The sequence below is a fragment of the Sinocyclocheilus grahami genome, unplaced genomic scaffold (genome assembly GCF_001515645.1).
Source record: "Sinocyclocheilus grahami isolate Dianchi unplaced genomic scaffold, SAMN03320097.WGS_v1.1 scaffold141.1, whole genome shotgun sequence".
Taxonomy (NCBI): Eukaryota; Metazoa; Chordata; class Actinopteri; order Cypriniformes; family Cyprinidae; genus Sinocyclocheilus; species Sinocyclocheilus grahami.
In genome coordinates, this window is record NW_015505320.1 from 1,504,365 (window position 1) to 1,526,141 (window position 21,777).

The 21,777-nt window shown below is 36.4% G+C and overlaps 1 protein-coding gene across 3 annotated transcripts in view; it reads left to right on the forward strand.

The window, feature by feature from the left end:
- Positions 1–21,777, forward strand: part of cdh24b (cadherin 24, type 2b) — a 169,670-nt gene that overhangs the window by 141,747 nt on the left and 6,146 nt on the right. For all 3 annotated transcript variants that reach the window (XM_016280562.1, XM_016280559.1, XM_016280561.1), the window contains 6 exons: positions 4,220–4,476; positions 10,984–11,120; positions 16,204–16,325; positions 18,857–18,974; positions 19,344–19,652; positions 20,769–20,973. In XM_016280562.1, the coding sequence (XP_016136048.1) occupies positions 4,220–4,476; positions 10,984–11,120; positions 16,204–16,325; positions 18,857–18,974; positions 19,344–19,652; positions 20,769–20,973 (1,148 nt within the window). The remainder of the gene's footprint in view (positions 1–4,219; positions 4,477–10,983; positions 11,121–16,203; positions 16,326–18,856; positions 18,975–19,343; positions 19,653–20,768; positions 20,974–21,777) is intronic.

Consider the following 21,777-nt stretch of genomic DNA (forward strand, 5'->3'; position numbering starts at 1 on the left):
ACAGACCGATCGTTTTGTATCTTTACACATCAATGTATCGTCACGAGCCGCAGGGTTTAATTTGGTTTTGTTTATGTGTTTTTTTGACTCCTAAAGCCATGATTCCCATCCACTTACATTATAAGACTGATAGACTGCAACGGTTTGAGTTCAAAATCTTTGTTTGTGTTCTACTGAAGAAACAAAGTCACCTACATCTTGGATGGCCTGGGGGTAAGCAGATAAACATCACATTTTCATTTTTGGGTGAACTATCCCTTTAATTTATACATATATCTTTTTTTTAAATTACCCTAGACTAAATGGTATCCCATTTTCCATAAAAATGTGAGGCAGCACAACTGTCTTCAACACTGATTAATATCTGAAATATTTCTTGAGCAGAAAATCAGCATATTAGAATGATTTCTAAAGGACCAATAGAAAGGCACCATAAAAAACAGTCCACATTCTGCACTACATTCCAAGACTTTTAAGCAGAGCATTGTGTCATATGGACTGATATTATGGTAGGTATTTAACGTTAGTGATATTAAACTGTCCCTCTAAAAGAGATGTGTAAAAATTATTCTAAATTATTTACTATTTGTCATATAAACCAGAAATGACTAATTATAATGTAAAAAAGTATGCCAGTCATTCATTAATGTTAATTATAATCATTTCAATAATGAAAAAAAATAAATAGCATTATTATTTCTGAATTGTGTTATATGTTAGCTGGTGGGTTTATGGTGTGGTGTGTTGTGGACCGAGTGTGGTGGGCTGCTCTGTGTCAGAAAGTCCAGGGCCACTTTTTAGCCCCAGTCCGCCCCAGGCACAAAGTGCATAAAGAATGATTTGCCGAGTCTGGTGTGGATGAACCTGACTGACTTGCACAAAGCCAAGACCTGAACCTAACTGAACACCTTTGAGGTTAATTGAAACTCAGACTGTGTGCCAGTTCTCATAGCCCAACATCAGTGCCTGACCTCACTGACAATGGGAACAAATCCCTGCAGCCATGTTACGTCTAATAAAAAGCCTTCAGAGAAGCTGTTCTTGCAGAAAAGTGAAGGATTAATGGCTTTGTTTTGAAACTAAATTAGAGTAATGCAAGTATAATTAAATAATAACCCTTCTGTATCATACTTGATATGCATTTTCATATTTTCCCTCCTAAATTATGAGTGCTACATGAGCCAAAAAGAGCCTGTTGTATTAAATATGATAAATTTAAAAACAAAATGTTTTTTTCATTTGAAATATTTCAATATTTGCCTTTTTCGGATGTCATCGTTTATTAACCCTCAAGCAACTTTAGACCCGACTTTCTTTTTACTGCTAATTCTTTGTACACGTCAGTGAACTACAATTGAGTTAATTGCCTCTATGAATGACTTCTTGAGGTCTCTTGACCATAATCCAAGATCATTGCCTGTAGTTTTGAGACCCAGGCCAAGATACCAAGTAATGAATCCCAGACCATGTTTATGAGAGTCCTTAAGATGAAGAGTCCAACTCTGGTGTGATAGAAAGTGGCAGAGATTTGTAGTGACCACAGTGACCCAGTGTCCTCCAGTCAGCACAGTTTAATTCAGCTCATTTCAGTCTGTCCTTCAGCCTGTCAGAGGAAACCGAGGCCAAACACATTGTGTGCCCCACTGACTCCTTCCAACTTGGTCTTGCATTAGGAGAGAGTGGCCAAGTGTGTGTGAACGTGTGTGTGTGTGTGTGTGTGCATATGAATAGAGGATAACAAAAGTGACCGTCATAATGAGCCAGTCATTTCTGACTTCTTTGAGACCCAATCCAGCTGCTCTTGCCAAAACCAGCCCATTACCCATTCCTGGTGTGCCAGCTTCACACACAACCCTCCCAGTGCCAGATCCAGATCCAGATCCCATGACACGTCACAATACAATAAATGCCGGGCCCTGATCCTGCTTATATCATGGCCAACCTCATCAGAGAGCGTGATTGCATTTCAAGAGACTCTGATAATCACAAAACCCTGTAATTAAAGTCTGTCAAATTAGGCTATTCTTGGAATACCGTACAGTGGCTTGTAGTTCAGAAGCAAAGTCATTGTCGACAGGGCTGGGGTGTGACACTGACATGCCCTGGGCATGAATTATTGCTGAAAGCAACTCAACAAAACTAGCTTGTGGTTTAGACAGCTTCATTGATTATAGTCAGAGCGATCCACTTTTATTTACTGCTCACTTCAAGTTTAAACTGCATGTCAAATATCCATCTGCACCACACTTTTATTTCCACAGCATTTTCCACTTGCATAGCAAACTGGCTGCTTTATTTACTATCCCATCCGTTTCTATCCACTGTAATCTAACAGCCTTTCCAGGTCATGCAGTTGCTATCGTAGGAGCATATATTACAAACACAAGCAACATCACCAAAAGCATATACATTTGATTAGGTATTATCATAGCAGATGGGCTTCTTTCTTGCTTCGCTCCAAGAATTGTCTTCAGGTTGTTAAGTTCAGTTCTATCGCCTTTTTGCAGCTTATAGTAAATAAATGTATTTTATTTTTTATTTTCCTGTAATAGATTCTGTTGGTTGAAGTTTTAATGTTGTTTGAAACTTGCTGGCTTAAATTATGCAAGGATTTCCCCTCACACTGAGCAGCATTATTGATATTTATTGATACATTAATATGTATTATTAATATAATTATAATTATTTTATATTATTGTTATTTTATAATTATTATAATTAATGTTTTAATCAACATTAATATTTATATGCTAATATTTCATATTCATATATCAATCAATTATATTTATTGTGACAATTATTGTGTATTAATAAACATTAATAATCAATAAGTTATGCTGTATTTTATATATTTTATACATGAATGTACATAATGTATATAGTTTATACATTTATTATATTATAATATTAAATAATAATGATAATAATAATAATAATTATAGTTGGAATAATTATAGTTATAGGAATAATTATAGTTGCTTGGTTATTGGCATAAACAATCATTATTAAATAAAAATAATTAATACAAAATAAAACAAAAACTTTTGTTTTAGTTATTTTGGTATTTATATATTATCATTGAATTTATTAATATTTTGAATATTTTTATTTTTATATTATTTTATGTTTTAATTGAATTTTTGTTTTAGTAATTGTTATGTGCTTTTGTCATTTGTTATATATATATATTTTTTGATCTACCTTTATTTTTATTTCCGGTTTAGTATTTCAGCTTGAATTTATTTCTTGGATTTTTTCATGTAATATTTATATTGTATTTTTTTTTCCTCCATTTAACAAAAACAACTAGTCTAAGTTTTATCTAGGGTGCCTTCACGCTTGGCTCGCTTGCCTGTTCCGAACCCGAGTTCGATTGCTCCCCCTCCTCCTGCCCCCGCTGGACTGCGTTCATATGATTTTATTTGGGTCCGAACCGTGGTTCGTTTGCGTCATCAAGCCAGCAGCTGTTTACCCCGTTGCTTAGTAACGACGGCGCAGGAGAAGGCAGCAAATGCATAACATTCCTCTCTGCACTTTTATATAGTTACGTTTTTGGACCGTTCGTTTTGTTTACAAAGCTTCGGTACATAACGGCAAATGTACTGCAAATGCTCTAAAGAACGCTGAAGGCAAACAGAAATGAGATATACAGCTCTCTGTTTGCAGCGCGTCAGTCATGCTCGGCAGGAAAGTGAGTGAAACACACACACAAATAATATCAAATATAATTGTATTATTTTATCAAATAATACATCATTAATAGTGGTTCACTTCCACGATTTGGTACGATTGCATTAACATCAACAGCGAACCATACCGGAGTTCACATGAACTGTACCCCAGACCACCCTTTTCAAGCGGACTCGAGTACGGTTCGCGGGTGTGCACCCGAGTTCGGAAGACAGCGTTCACATCATCCAAACGAACCGAACTCTGATGTCAATCGAACCAGGGTGCACCCCAAAAGTGCTTGTGTGAAAGCACCCTTAGCAATAACAACACTGCTGTTTCTGCAGTTCACCAGGGCCCCCTGCTGGTTTGAGCAAAAGTCCAATAGAGCCATTTAATAATCCATCAGTGATTATTTAATGTGTGCGGTATGGACTGTGACATGTGGTGAGTGTGATATGTTCAGTTGTGTTGCTCATGTGGCAGTATGAGCATTTCGGTCTTGTCATTATGTTTATGTTTCATAATCATGTTTTTGTTTGGTTTACAGGCAGTGGACTATGAGAGCCGCAGCTCTTACTCTTTCTCAGTGGAGGTTCTGAACCCCATCGTGGACCCTCGGTTCCTTCGGCGTGGGCCCTTTAAAGACCGTGCTTCGATCAGAGTGGCCGTGCTAGACGCAGATGAGCCCCCTCGTTTCTCACGGGCACGCTACCGAATGGATGTGTCTGAGAACTGCCCACCGGCCTGCACAGTGGGACGGGTCAGCGCCGTGGACCCAGATACGGGGCTCACAAACAACATCAGGTACAGGCTGCATACTTACACTACACTGAATGTAGTGTTTGTAGTATTTATTAAATGTAGTATACCCTCTTAAAAATAAAGGTGCTTCAAAAGGTTCTTCAAGCAATGCCATAGAAGAACCCTTTTTGGTTCCACAAATAACCATTTAGTCAAAGGTTCTTTAAAGAACCATCTCTTTCTTACCTTTTTATAATCTGAAGAACCTTCTTCCGCCACAAAGAACCTTTTGTGAAACAGAAAGGTTCTTCAGATGTTAAAGGTTCTTTATGGAACCATTTAGACAAAAAGGTTCTTCTATGGCATCGTGAAGCACCTTTATTTTTAAGAGTGTATGAAAGTATTTATTAGTACTGTTAAGTTCTGTATGAAATGACTTCATGCACCATCTTGGATGAAAATATTCACTGAGCTCATGGACCCTTTTCACATTTCCAGGGTTCTCAGAAGCAGAAGTCGTCATAATTTGCTAACCTCTATAGTGTAGTTTTATTTTAGTATCACTGAGATGCTATTATAGTTATTATTAATATTTCATTTTAATTGTAATAAAAATACATATTTTTATATTTGATTGATATATTTTCTATATTTTTTACATTCTTTTATTTATGTATAATATTTGTATTCTATTTTCATTTTAATTTTGGTCAGTGTTTTGGTAATTTTGTTTTTTATTTTCGTCAGATCGATTTATTTATTCATTCATTCATTTTTTTTTGTTTTAATTCATCATTATTTTGGTTTTAGTTATTTTAATACATCAGATTAAACTAAATTAAAAATGAGAAATGTTTCTTTGGCAACTAGCAGAAATAATACTTTTTAAATATTTTATTTTATTTTATTTTAGTTATAAAAAAAAAGTATGGTTTTAGTTTTAGTTAGCTATAATAACCCTGCTCTAGTGGTGAATGTGAACTACAACAAATATATATACATATGAGCAACGATTAATTTTTTTTTATCACGATTAATTGCATTGTTATGCACAGAATTCAATAATGAATTCAAAAGTAGTGTATTGTGCACTTTTTTCGATTAAAAGTACTGCTATATGAACAAAAATGTAATAACATTTGGTTTGCAAACACTTTAAAAAAATACGGTGCTTTTTTACAGCAGTATTCCTTTTACATTGTAGCAGTTCAAATATTTATTGTAAATCTCAACTTAAACATTAATGTAATCAAATTAAATCTAAAACCAATGCTATTTGCCACTGCCAGGACATTAACGTTTTTATAGAAAATATTTTATAGTTTGTTATAGAAAAACAAGTTATGCTCAGAGTCCAGAGCCTCGGGCGGGTAGACACTCGTGTGTGCAGGATATGGGAGAATAAGGGTGTACTAGGGATGTAACGATTACCGGTTTGACGATAAATCATGATAAAATTCCAGATGGTTAGTATTACCGTTTCATATGTTAATTATCATTAAAACCATATTAGATTACCACAATTTGAACAACTCACGATAAAAAAATACTGTCCACCATAAAGCACAGTTTTCAGTAACAGTCTCACATGTGCACAGCAGGCAGAGCTTTTCGTTTTGAGTGAAAACAGGGCGAAAAACTGGGAGGTTTTAAAAGAGTGCTAAGGGAATTATACAAATTAATATATGAATGTATTAATTATATGAATGTACCTCTGAAGGTTCTGACGATTCGATGGCATTTTGTTTTCATCTTCGCTCCATGCAATACCTAAAGGAAGTGTTCTTAATCGCAATACTGCTTTGTCCACGGAGGTTATGGGAAACAGCTTTTCCATAAGCGCCACCTGCTGTCAGTCAGTGGATTTACAGAGACTTATATTTACAGTACATTCAGCCTGTGTGCAGTTTCTGTCTGGCCAAAAATGGCTGCCTTGACAACCAATCACAACATTCCTTGCATTGCTGATGACAGCCAAAGGGGGAAAATACAGTGCATGCATAATTATTATGCAAGTTGATATTCTGATTATATATTTTTTCCAAGCACATTTTACCAATTCCAAACAACATCAATCTAAATAACTACTATTAATCTTGTATTTAATCACTTATAACTTATACATTATTGTTCATGAAGGCTGGAAGTGAAAAACGCCTTATATTCAGGTGTGCATAATTATTAAGCAGGTTGTCTTCTACAGATAAAATCTCAAGATGGACTAAAAATGAACTCCCAAAACTTACTGCCAGATTCTGGAAGATAAATTCTTCAAACAGTAGTACAAGAGGATGTTGTGCTGGTCCTTCAAGAGTCACTCTCAACTTATCTGTCTATAAAGCCTATATATATAAAAAAAAATCAGTCTTCAAGTATTTTACTACACTTCAGTATTAGGGATGCACTGATACCGATATCGGTATCGAGCCCGATACTAAGCTCCTGTACTCGTACTTGTACTCGTTAAAATGCCCCGATACTACACAGCATGTGATAAGTGAGTATTTTTTTTAGACCTTGTTACAAACAAATGCAAGCAGTTTACATCTGTCCAATTGATGCATAATGTGACTTTCTTGAAAGTGACCTAGTACGGTGTCCTATACTCAGAACAGCTCAATTTGTGTTCTGCATTTAACCCGTCCAAGTGCAAACACACAAGAGTGAGTAGTGAACACACACGGAGCAGTGATTTTTGCATGCTATTGAGGTCAGAAGAGAGAGCTGTACATTCACTCCCCATAATACTCCCCTGCCTGTACCGAGACTCGAACCTGCGATCTTTGGGTTACAAGTCCAACTCTCTAACCATTAGTCCATGACATATATGTAGTTGTTTTTTTTGTGTTTGGCTTAGTGTTATGTTAGAATCATTATTATTCTCTTATACCTTTTGTTCTTTAATATTTTGAATTGTTTTTAGCCTTATCTTTTGTTTTTCATTTAAATGTTAAGTTTTGAAATTTTGTTGTATGCATTTGTCATTTTTATTTAATTTCTTTATTTTTAAAATGTGTATAAGTAGTATTTATAAAGTTTTAGCTTTTAGTGTTGGATCTGTTTTTAGTTGTTTTAATACTACAATTGATTGCTTCTGTTGCCCTAATTTGTAAGTCGCTTTGGATAAAAGCGTCTGCTAAAATAAATAAAAGTGCCATATTCAGACAAAGAAACACCGACAACAGACAGCAGAATGGAGTTATTGGAGATTAAGGATATATGTATGCAATGAATATAATGTTAAACATTCAGTATTAACGCCTGTATGCTGATGTGCGCAAGCTGATAAGCAAAGCACGCTGAGTGGATTGAGCGTGCGGCGGCGCAGATGCACAAGCTTGTCAAGGGAATATACCTTTCTGGAAAGTTTGTAGTTCATTCAGATATGCCAAAACAAGTAAGTTAAACAATGCACAAGTTAGCCTACTTAACAGTAGGGAGGGAGAGACAGAGAGACCGCACGCACTTCTGTTGTGTGATCTTTTATGTTCACTCACTTAGCACACGCATCATTTGGATTAAAACTAAATCTGAAAAATAAGACCATTTATAGGGGTATTCACTATAAACATAATTTATTTTCATCCTACGTGACTTTCTGGCGAAAGTGAATCTAGCAGCCTGTGTGAAATGCGCTAGGCTGTACTTGTCCCTCTCATTCTGCACCAGTACAAATACATGCATGCGTTGTGCATGTTTTGCTTGCTTGAGTGTTTCTACATTATATGAGTAGCTTTGGAATATAAATCACAGCACGTTTCAGATGAAAAAAAAACGTGACTTCTATTTCTGAAAATATCACAGTTAGGAGATTTATAATGAGTGGTTCCCTGCATTATTACAGCAAAGCGTGTGATTACAGTACTAAGCCACTGCAATGGAGCAGCTCTAATACTATTAAATTAAAGAGGATGTACCATAGAGCAAAAAAATGAACAGTGAAAGTAACAAAAACTTGTAAAATACATTTTAATGGGCATAATTAAGTGTGAAAATAACCAAAGAATATACAGTCAAACCTAAAATTATTCAGAGACCAGATATAATTTTGACATTTTTTTACTAGTGGGTGCAGGACACTAGTTCATTTATGTAAGTGAGGATAGCAAAATAAATTAAACTGTGACAAATTATACCCAAAAATTATCTTCATGCAGTGGACTTACAGTAAAACTGATACAAATTTGGGACCAAACATTATTCAGGCCGAGTCTGGGATGAAGTTCAGGTTTGCATGAACCTGGATGACAGCATGCCCAGGAGACTACAGGCTGTCATTAAGGCTAAGGGTTGTGCGACTAAGTATTGATAGTTGTGTAAATACTGTCATAATAACAGCCGTCTGAATAATTTTTAGTTGATTGTAATCCATTACATACCTTTCTATCAAAGTTATCTAACATTATCAAGCTGAATTTGTTCTGACACAGTTTAACTCTGAGTCCTAGTCATATTTTATTTCCATTTTCTAAACTATTGCGAATAAACTGTGATAATGTGAGAAATGTTGAAGGTGTCTGAATACATTTTGCATTGATTGTATCTATTTGATAAATGAAGTTAACCTTAACATTATACATACTCTTTTGGTTTCTGTACCCAATATTTAAAAAATGTACAAATGCAATAAAAATATCAGTATCAGTACTCGATATCGAGAAGTACCAAAAAATAAAGTATCGGTATCGGGCGAGTACTGGAAAAAGTGGTATCGGTGCATCCCTATTCAGTATGTGATTCTTATTAAGTAGGGGTAATTTTTTAGGATTCTATACTTAACCTAAGTCTCTGAGAACCTAACACCTTGTACTTCTGGAGACTCCAGGTAGGTTGCAGTTCTGAAAAATGGTGGTGCTGGAGACTAAATGGTTCCTGGTGATTTCACACCTAATTCTTCACCTTAATTCCTAATTTTTTTGCAGTTAACATGCATCTTTTCTTCTCCACATGTTTTTGACTGACCCTGCTGACCCACTGAGCATTTTGCTGTACAATGGTTATGCATTAACTTTGCAATTTCTAGTATTGTATTAGTTTTGAATATTTCTCATGGGCATTTAATAATTTTTTACTTTCAGTCTGAGTTAAATGTCTTTTTTGGCTCATTTTATCTGTAAAAGAAAATCTGCTTAATAATTATGCACACCTGAATATAAGAAATTTATTCACTTCCAACCTGAATAATTATATATAAATTATTATATATATCCGAGCGCGGAGCTTCTGATACGTGCAGCATGATTGTGTGGACATTTCTGAGCGGCAAAGGTGATAGATCTGTAAAGCAATATATTGTGAGAGGGCCGTGTGTTAACACGTCCCAAACGACTCAAAATAATAAACCACAAAGTTAACAAAACGATGCACTCCAATGTGCTGAGTGAAAGCGCTTCTCTGCTATCTTCACGTGCTATCGGAAACTTCCTATTTCCCTCTTATTGATTACGAGCATGTTGCATTCTTTTGTTAAAAATAACAGTGAACAGTTGTTTGTGAATGTTGATACTTAGCCTAAATAATTTTATCGGGAGCGTTCATGTGAGTGCTGCTGCAGTCTTAATCGCATTTAGGCACACCCCCAAATGCTCTCATTGGTTGAGACACGTGATGACTCCCATCCCAAGCCAGTACTGATCAACATCCCACCCCTCCTGTGACCCATGGTTTGTTTGTGTATTTAGAGCCAGTGAGCAACGGACTTTCAAAATGATAATAATAAGGAAAAAAACTGCGTTAATGTGCAATTAAATAATTGTCGGCGTTAATTAATTAATGCGTTAACACGATAATAACGCGTTAACTTGCCCAGCCCTATTATATATATATATATATATATATATATATATATATATATGTGTGTGTGTTTAGGTATTTATTTATTTTTAGGAAAAATTCACAATAGCATATCTCAAGAGATGGATCACATTGGTCAGAAGAGAGAAAGATGTCAAATTAGCCGTTATTAGAAACACCCACACAGCAGCGATAACTGTAATTAATTAATGCTAATGTAATAAAACACAAAGTATAGTGTCATAAATGTACATTACATCTTTTAAAAATGTAAATATAAAAAACTGCTTAATTCATTAAGTTATTAACAGTGGAAACACACACTGCTTTAGAATTTGGCTCTAGTGAGGAATCTAAAAAGGCAGCATAATTTTGCTGCCTGTTGTTTGCAACAGTCTTCGTATCAGGAATATGCCTGGGATGCTTAAAGCAGCCGACCGGGTAGAGAGCTTATTAGACTTTGGAACAGAGCCATGATGTCATTAATTAATTATGGTTGTGTGCTATTTTGTGTCCTGTGTTAAAACTCTTCAAAACATTATCACAGAGCTCAGGCTATTCATGTTACAAGACGTGTTTGCTTGTTTCCACATGGAAAAGCCCAGTGATCAATATTCATCCCAGTGAACTACAGTTATTTTAACCGTGCCTTGCTAGGGATCTGAGGATTCTTACTTTGCTAATGATGAGCCGGGGCTTCATGCATCTGCTCACCTCTTGTGTATGCCACACGCTTCTCCCTCTCCATTTGTCTTTTTTATCTTCTATCTCCCTCAGGTTCTCCATCGATCCTCAGTCTGACCCAGAAGCTCTGTTCCGCATCACTCCAGACACCGGGCTCATCACTACAGTGACCGAGCTGGACCGTGAGCATGAGCAGTGGCATAATATTACCATCATTGCCACACAGAGAGGTACATACACACAGTCACAGCATTAGGGAAGTAGTGAGCTACAGTAAGCTACAAATAAAAGGCTACTTAATTATCCAGTTATACAGTTATATAATTGGATGAATATCCATATATAGTTGTCCGGTTATATAATATAATCAGAGTTCAGAAGTTTCTGAATCATTGAATGAGTGTATCTTGATTAGGGTGACAGCATTACATTTACACATAACATAGTTTAATACAACAACAGCAAAAATAGAATATAGTTAATAGAATATTGCTAAATATAGCCTATCTATAATATCTAAAAGTAGTGACTTTTGCACATAATTTTTATTTTAGTATTATTTAGATACTTTTTTTGTTTTTTAGATATTTAGAATTAGCTTTTATTTTTAGATTTTTAGTTTTCCATTTTCATATGCAGGCCTATATTTTTATGTAGCTTTAATTTACTTTCATTTCAGTTTTTTTTCCAGTTTCAGCCAAGGCAACATTCATTAAATTTTTATTGGAAAGTTGTTCATTTTAGTTTATTTCAGCTTTATTTAAGTAAAATTTTTAGTTTTAGTTAAAGGGGTCATCGGATGCTATATGCACTTTTACAAGTTGTTTGAACTGAAATGTGTGTTGGCAGTGTGTGTACACAACCACCCTATAATGATAAAAATCCACCCAGTGTTTTTTTTTTTTAATCTACTAAAATCTTTACCCCTTTCTTAAATCGAGCTGATCTCAGATGCCCGTCTGTGTGACGTCACAAAAACAGGCCCCTCCCACGATAGTTTGATTGACAGTAGCGTTTCAGCACAGACTGGACTGGCGTCTTACCTTAGACCCACCCTGAGTGAGCTGTCATCAGTTCGCCATTGTTTCACCGCTGGAGCAGATGTAGATAAGAATGACTCCCAAGCGATTGAGGTGTTTTGTTGTTGGATGTAATAATGAACATAGCAGTCGTCCTTTACTCCCGACATCTGAGCCGCTGAAGACACAGTGGATTACGTTTGTTTTTGAAGGGAATGCGCCCAGATCTACCTAAATGCGTCTATGTTCGCGCGAATCATTCGTCATCCAGCTTCACCTACAGAAGAAGTGAGTATAAGGTTTTTTAATGAATCTTTGCAAATCACCTTTCCTAATAATGTGCTAATTGGTAAGTTTCACGATGAATGCAGCTAAAGTAAACAGTCCCTCAGAGAGCAGCTCGGAAGAGAGGGGTGGGCTCAGCAGAGCTCATTAACATTTAAAGGAAAATGCTACAAAACGGCTTGCTCTGAAAAGAGACGTTTTTTGACAGGGTAAAAAAAGGTGTTTTTTTGGTAAATTTTTAGGTAAAAGGTCAATTTTAACCAAACTATGTTACAGACTTTTCATTAAGACCCTAAATAATCATACCAACTTGTGGAAAATGGGCATCCGATGACCCCTTTAAAGGTGATCTATTATGCCCCTTTTTACAAGATGTGAAATAAGTCTCTGATGTCCCCAGAGTGTGTATGTGAAGTTTTAGTTCAAAATACACTACAGAAAATATTTTATAGCTTGTTGAAATTGCCATTTTTAGGGTATGAGCCAAAACGCCCTGTTTTTTGTGTTTGTCCCTTTAAATGAAAACGAGCTAGTGGTCCCGCCTCCCCTTTCAGAAGAGGGTGGAGTTTCTAGAGCTCGCGCACCTGCATCATGCCAGCAATAACAAAACATTATAAAAATAAAAATGGTGCTATAAAAATAACAACATAGCTGGTCTCATGGTGCCATCGCGTGCTAACACAAGCTTTGTAAATCCTGAATATGATTATGAGCTAGACAAATTCAAGCGGTCGATTTCACATTGTTTTCATATGCTATTTTTAACTACCACATTCCTATTCACGATCCTTCTGGTAGAACGTGAAGGCAGCATCAGTGAAATCAGACAGACAATGGTAGCTATAGCAACTTTAGCCTTACAGAGTGCCAAGAAGCTCTTTCAGAAAAGCAGTTTGGAAAACAAACGTGTGATACTTCTTCTAGATGGCGTAACATTAGCTGGATCACGAACAGTTGGCACTGCTCCATTCTTCAGGAGCAACTTTTGTGCAAAACCTGCTTTATACTGACCCTCATTCACAAAGCAGTCCGGTGTAAAATGATTAGTGCAGACATAAACGAATTTCTGTAGAGTTGAGGGAGCATTTTCTTCTAAAACAAATTTAATCCACCTCGTCTATAGCAGCTCAGATTTCGGGAGTAAATGGAGAGAGCTATGTGGATTAATACATCCAGCAACGGAACACATAAAACGCTTGGGAGACATTCTTGTCAGTGCAGCAATGGCGGACTGTGTACAACTCACTTAAAACAGCAGTGTCTGTCAACATTCGTGGGCAGGGCCTGTGGCTAATGTGACGTCACATTAGCACCAATGCTAAAAATAAGCCATTGGGAGACACTGCTTATTATTTATGGGGATTAAAAAAAAAGGAGTGGGTGAATTTTTATCATTATAGGGTGGTTTGTGTACAAACACTGCCAACACACATTTATGTCCAAACACCTTGCGACAGGGAATTTTGCATAATAGGTCCCCTTTAAGATTAACAACACTGCTGCACCTAGACATGAATCAGTGAATCGTTTCTTTTTGGACAGTTCATTACAATGAACCAGTTTGAAAAGAAACAAATCATCAAATCATGTCTTTGTGCAGAAATCACTGCCTCTTTTTATAGAGAAAAATTATATTCAAGTATTTTTAGTATGTTTATTTTAATTGAATTTATTTAATCAATTTATTTTAATATGTTTAAGTTTAGTTTACTAAAAAACTCCCAAGGTTGGTATATTGAGGATAGAATACAGTTCAGGAGAGCACATTAGATTAATGCCTCAGTTTGCTCGGCTGTAAAGCTGTGTGCACAATATAATGTGACATTAAAAACAGTGATTTGTCACGCTACACCACTGCATGTTTCAAAAGTAGCTTGTTACTGGAAAAGCTGCATTATTTTAAAAACAGCCAAGCTACTGTCACTACTGGAAAATGTTAGCTTTGCTATTTATAGTTCATAACTCCCTATAAGGTACACTGACATGAACATCGTCCAAGAATGGCATGTTGATCATTAGGTCAAGAATGCTTAATACTGGTTGAAAATGTCCATGCCACCATGTCTACTAGTGAAAATAGTGATAAATTCAAATCCGGTTTGCGACATTCCTGATCACAGCCTTTACATCATGTCCTGTTCTTTCGAAACTGTCAGTTAGTTTATAAAGTTGCAATATCAATGGCTAAATTTTATTGGATTTGTGTTGTATTGATTTACTTATTATGTATGCATGGATTAAACCATTTAAACATACATTGAATTTGTACTGCTCAGGGAGATGGCATGTTACTCTAGGATCTATGGTGCTGTGTTATAGTATGGAAAGTAGGTCTAAGCGGCTTCAGGGAGGCCTGATGGCTATTGTATGTGAAGCCTCTTCCCAGTAATGTGAAGCAGTGGGCACTAATCCACAACATCATGTCACAGCTCGATGTGTGTGTGTGGATCCAGTCCAAGACATTTGTGTGAAAGCAGTCCAAACCACAGGCAAGTGTGTGGGACTGAATTATAACGATAGAGATTTCAATTTCTCTTTAGGCTCACACCAATCCATTAAGTTTGTTTTCCAGTGCAACCTAAACTGCACCAAAATGCCAACTGAAAACTATTCTGGATTAAAAGCTACTGAAAGCTGTTTGTTTGTCATGACAAGCCATTCGTCTAGAAGAGGGGTCTCCAACCTTTTTACACTACAGACCGGTTACGTTCGGAAAATATTCTTGCGGAATTGAGCTCTCTTTCGTTTCTTCTTCTTGTCGTTTAAAATTACTTGTATGTGTAAATTGGCAAATTAATCTACGAATCACGTGCGTGCTCATCCATACGTATTACGGCTCAACTGTGATCCATTTAACTCCTAATGTGTGGCAGATCAGAGCAATCTTTCATTTACTTATTTAACATGAAATTGTCAAATTGCTAATCCATATCGCATACAATGAAAATACAGAATAATTAGAACAATCATTAACATAAATAAATAACAGAGTGTCATATCTATACACATTTTTCCCAGAACGTTCTTGCGACCCGCAGCAATTCTTCCACAGCCCGGTAGTGGCTCGCGACCCGGTGGTTGGGGACCTCTGGTCTAGAATTTTGCTGAAACTCTGTTACAAAACGTAGTGAGGTGCCCTGCTGCTGTCTTCTGCCTACCTAGCAGTCTAACCATTTGCCTATCATTGTGCAAACTACTCAAAAAACTGTACAATGTACAACCTACTCTATGGCAAAAATAGCCAAGCTAAGCTAACAACTACCACTTAGAGGAAGTGGCTAGTTACACTATACAGTCTACATGGAAAATGTACATTACTATATTGAAGCTACTGTACTTAATTTTTCACGTGTGATATATCAAAAACAGCAAGATAAAATTTCTTCAAATGCCTGTTAATTGTTGTACCTATATAGCTCAAACCTTTGTAGTCAATACTTGTAAAGAAATGCATAGTATTTTTTTTCCATACTATGGAAGACAATGGCTACAGTCAACTGTTTGGTTACCAACATACTTCTAAATATCTTCTTTTATGTTCAACAAAAGAAAGAACTGCTTCAGGAACATAATTTTTTAAGTTTTTGGTTAAACTGTTCCATTAACATTTCTCATTTCATCTGATATCCTCAATGCATTTTAAACGTTTAATATTTTTTCCAGCATTTGCCGTGATGCGTTTTCATTTTCTGCAAATGATGCATGTGATGCTGCTACTTTTTGCAGTAGCCTTCACATCAGGAGTGTGCGTACAATGACTTACAATACTGCCTCCATAGGCAGCTGCCTAGGTTTTGGAAAAGAGCATGAGTCTGTAAAAAATGTCACTATTCAGCGTATGATTTCTCATAAAAATGTGCACATGGAAGTGTGTGATGAACTTTAAAAGAGGAGAGTTTACCTTCAGTGGCCGAGACTCAAGACGAGCACGCCTCAAAAAATGTCTCAAGCTGTGTTATGTGTGTATATTTTTGGTGACTTCCTTTTTCTGCTCTCTCAATTACCTCAGATAACCCCAGCCAGGTGTCCAGGGTGGTGGTTGCTGTAGAAACGTTGGATTTAAACGACAATGCACCCGAGTTGGACAGGCAGTACAACACAGCCATGTGTGACTCTGCCTCCATGGGACAGGTGAGAGAACAATGTTATTATGGGCGCAAAGAAGGTCATACTTGTCTCCATTGACTAGTTCATTTGTTACTCCACCAAAATGTAAAAGCACAGGAAGTGCTCTAATAATAATTGTCAATTGGTAATTGTCACAGATGAATTATGGGTGATTAATTACCTTTTCTCACAACTTCAGCCCTTTAGACTCTCTGACTCACACTCTTTGTCTTCATATGGATTTGGTGGTACATAAAGTTTTTTTTTCTTCAGTCATTTTTTGTGCACATCTGTGAATGTGTCCATTTATACAGCCTGCATGCTGATTGATTAGTTCTGCCGTTACCCTGCAGCTGAATCACTGCTGTTCCCATTTACAGGATGCTTCACGCATACATAGATATACATTATAATCTGCTCATCTTTTGGTCTGTTGGCTTTCATCCATTTTGCCTTTCATTCCAGTTCTCTCATTCGTTTCGATTGCCTGACTTTCCATAATTCTGTAGTGTTTTTTCCTTGTCTGACTCGTGTCTTTTCTTTAACTCTTAATTGGGTGGCATGCAGCTGTTAAGCTGTCATAGCTTGTGTCCTTTTCCCTATCTTCATCATTCTGCTGTCTTCACAGCTTGTGGTCAAATGAAAGCTTATTGTTATTTAACCAATTAGGATAAGTAGGTCCTGGATCAACGTTTTTATTAACCTTGTTGGTCCTGGAAAAATATTGAATGGGTTTACATGCACTTTAAGTTTGATATTAGTCTGATTTTTCTGTTCATATTGAATGCAAAAAAATGATGTGGCTTGACACTGTAGCGTCTGCGTAGGATCATGCATGATAGTTGGACTGTTTATGGCTTAAAAGACCCCTTTTAGCCTTTTGACATTTGCATATAAATTACAGTTCTGGTCAGGAACTTTACGTTCGTATAAGGGGTGTAAATTGCCAAATGGTTCTTCGCCGTCAAGTAAGATTAGTATTAATTGTATTCTCTTGAAGCAGGTTCCATTAGCATTTAGCATCAACAGAAAAAAAATCAGTGGCTACCACATGAACGCCATTGGTTTTGTGAAAGAAATGCCACATTTGTCAACACCGTCAGATGTCAACACCATAAGATTTTGTGTTCCAATGATATATCAAAATATTTAAATGTGACTCTTGAATAAAAGCTTTATAAACAATAACATACTCACTGTTTGTTGTGTTTGTTTTAATACAGTAATTGACTGATTCAATGTATTTGATACGTTACAACACAATTAAACAAACAACAAAGAACAGCCAATCAGAATAATGTGTCAGTTTGCAAACTCTCTTTCACTCGCAATGTGCTGCAGCTGAAGATCATAAAACTAGGAACACATAGCTGTGTTTTAATTATTTCGATGATGTTTTATTAGTGGGATTTTTAAATTTTTAAAGAACTATTTTCTATTTTAATATATTTAAAAATGTCATTTATTTCTGTGATGGCTGCATTTTTAGTAGCCAGTCTTCAGTGTCATGTGATTTATCAGAAATTTCTTATTATTATCTGTGTTGAAAAAGGTTGTGCTCTTTTTTTAATATTTTTTGGAAATAATGATACTTCTGGAATCCTTGATGAATACAAAGTTAAAAAGGACAGTATTTATTTGAGATAGAAATATTTTATAACATTATAAACTTTTTTTTACTGTCACTTTTGTCAGTTTAATGCATCCTTTTTAATGATAGTGTTTGTTAGTTTAAATTTCAATGTGAGCAGGCCAACTAGATGCAATGCAGCAGACTTATCAACCACATGACCAACAAACTGTTGTCTTGCTTGTTGCTTGTGATTGCAACTAGTTATGACAAAAACTCTGGTTGAGATAGAAGAGATCCTTTTTTTCAATTTATCTTGTTAGGGCACAGTATAATTTACTTTTGATAAAAGCTCTTACTGAATGTCCGCTTGCTTGCTTAACTGGAAGCTTGCATAACTTCTTAGCGCAAGTCACATTATGGCAAGGGATGTTTGGTGACCCTTAAGAGTCTGAAAACTATTAATGTGACTTGACATTATCTCAGAGCAGTACTGAAATCACAGAAAAAAAAAAAAAATTTTCGTGCCTCAGCACAACCGCACTAACCCACAGCTCTGATCTGCATCACACGGCTCATTTTTGTTTTAACTTTTTCCCTAATGTGTGGGGGGAGCATTGCAAAAATAGGCCCATCGAGTGATTATTTCTAGTTTAAGTGGATCTCTGGAGTCGGCGCCTCATTTTTAGAGCACATGCTAAAGCTGTGTCTATGTTTGGTGTTCCCCAAGGCTCGCTACTCGGTCAGAGTTAATTATTGTTTGACTGTGCGGTGTGGGCTAATCAGTCTCTAGTCACCTATTTGCAAAGGTGCTGGCGAGGTTAATGCTGATATCTGAGATTAAAATGTGGATCAGGTTTTTTTTTAATGAATCTTCTCTCTCCATTATTCTTTGCTCTCCTCCTCTTTCTCTCCTTCCTCCCTTTTGGCTCTGCCCCTTATTTTGTTTCTCTCTCTCCATCTTTCTCCTATCTCATTTTCTCAGGTGGTGCAGGTGTTGCGGGCGATTGATAGAGACGAGGGAGGAAATGACAGCGCCGTCCATTTTAACATCCCTCCGGACTCCAACATTGCCCTCAACTTCAGCATCAGGGAGAGTGGAGGTTTGCAGTCTCTTCCACAATTTGTTTCTCCCACCCAGCCTTGTTCATCGGCGTCTCTCTTGATCCGTTAGTCTGTGTCTGCAACCGCATTGTGTGACTGCTTTGTGCCCTGCTCCTTTGTTTTCCCCATTGTTTGCTTTTGCTTCTCTGCCACATCTATCTTCTCCCGACACACACAGACTAAATGTGCTCTGGCATTCATGCTGCATTTGGACTCACTGGTCTGTACAAATGTTATACGAGTAGCAATGGAATTAAACTGCACTCGATTGAGTTCAATTAAATTAAAGTTCCATCGAGCTCAATTTGATCTAAAAGCCCCCCTTTTTCCTGTGTGTCTCTATTTCTTTCATTATTCTCGTTTTCTAGGCCCCACTGCTAGTTTGGTGCTGGCGTCACCTTTGCAGACACTGTCTCGCTCTACTTCTTCCTCCCTCACTCTCTACATCCCGCTGGTCCTGAGGGACGGGGTCTCCGGTTTGACCAGCACAGGGACAGTCACGGTGTCCGTATGCCCCTGTCTGAGGGGCGGAGCCCGGGCCGGAGAGAAAGAGAAGCAAAGTGAGGCAGAGTGGGACAGAGAGACGGTTTGTTTGCCCCAGCACTCCTCTTTGCCCTCCCCTGGACTCAGCACTGCCGCCCTGTTGGCCATTTTAGCCTGCGTGGCCACTCTTTTGGGTAAGTTTAGTGTAACTTCCAAATGGCCGTGGTAATGTACAGTCAGATATCCGTTATCGCAAAATAAACACAGACAGGGTGATCAGGACCAAGACTCGAAGCACATTTGAGTTAAAATTATTTTGTAATTTTACCTTTAGCTGTGTTGTTATTGTTAAACTAGAACTGAAACTAAAGGTATTAAAAATAATTTTCCTTAATTTAGATAAAAACTGCAACGAAATTAGAAATGTTGCTTTGGCAACTAACTGAAATAAAACTTACTTTAAGTTTTAAAAGTAGAATAAAGTAATATAAAAAGAATAAAAAAGTATAAGTTAAAGATCTAAAATGACTAAAACTAAATAATAAAAAGTACATTCAAAATAAAAATTGAAGCTAAATAGAAATAGTAAAAAAAAACTGAAAAAATGAAAAATGACAAAAGCACATAACAAAATAACTAAAACTTAAAATGAATACAGTATACATAAAAATAAAAGCTTTAAAATATTAGTAAATACTATAGTAGTATAGAAATAATAATAAAATAACACTGACCTGTAAGAAAAAAATTATGAAAAATAAATATACCCCTACAATGTACAAAACAAAAGGCCTAGCTACAAGAAGAACACTTTAACAGCATTTCAGTAGTTTTTATACTTAAGTCCTCTGAGATCATCGACATTAGGGTCAATAACTCAGACGCTAGATGGCGGCAGTTGTGTTTATATATATTAAATGAGAAAGTGCAAGTCCATGAAAGTAGCACCCATTTCAGTCATTTGGATGAACAGTCTTATTTAAAGTGTTTTCATGGACGCCAATTAATTCTAGAAAACCATCAGACCACTGGATGCTACGATTGACCAATCAGAATCAAGAATTCCCTAGAGCTGTGTAATAAATGTAATTGTGGGGCATCATTCTGTGTAAGTGTTAGTTTCCCAGCTGCTCTAATGTGTCTATTGAGTATCTGTCTTTCTGTAGCACCCTGCAATTTTATTACAAAAATTTGTCACCCAGCACAAACACACACGTCCTCCCTTTTTATAAATGGCATCATAAAACGCTTACTCTTTTTCTGTTCATCTCTCACTGTTTTCTTTCCCTTTTTCTTTCTTCTCTCTCTAGCTGTCAGTGCTTTGTCTCTGTCCCTACGCAGGCAGAAAAGGGACTCGCTCTCGCCTTTAGAGGAGGATGATGTAAGAGAGAACATCATCACGTATGATGATGAAGGAGGGGGTGAGGCTGACACGGCTGCGTTCGACATCACAGCGCTGCAGAGCGCCCCACACACCGCACGCAGGGGGTACCGCACCCTGGACAGCAGGAACATGTGAGTGGGGCTCAGCAGGGCACATATGATAAAAGATTACATTGGATACATCTGTTACAACAACTCGCTCATCCTGCACATTAATAAAGCGCTTCCTCAGTGCACTTAAAGGGATAGTTCACCCCAAACTTAAAATTCTGGCATAATTTATTCATGTTGTTTGAAGTCTGTATGTTTTTTTTTTCTTCACATGGAACATAAAAGGAGATGTTTAGCTGAATATCCTGACTGTTCTTTTCCATGCTACACATTTTAAGTTTTAACATTTAAAAATATTTAAAGTTTTAAGAAATATTATTTTATATATTAAGAAATTATTATTCTTTTTATTAGTACTACTACTACTGTGATGATGATTATTATTATTATTATATTTTATAGGCATATTGATGTATAATCACAATATTTTTGGACAAATGTAGCCCAACAAACAAGGACAGCAAACCTAAAGCTGTTTAAGAAAAAATCTGAAAAATCAAAAAGAAATTCTACAAATTGTGCATTCCTTCTTTTCATTCTGCCTTAAATCTTCTGAAAACCCTTTAAAATCCTACATGTCTTATTTATATTCACTGTTTTAATAAATCACAGCCCTATTAGCCAGCCATGTACTTCTTTAGGTTACAATAATTCCATTGTCTATGATGAATGAGGTCTAAATTGATCATTGTTTATTTTATGTTGAATTGTTACAAACAACAGGGAATTTTAACTTTTTTTCCACATTGGTTTTATTTTTAAAGAACAACAAATTAGTTTAAACTGAAAGTCTGAAAGACTTTTTTTCTCAGAATTTCTCGCAAT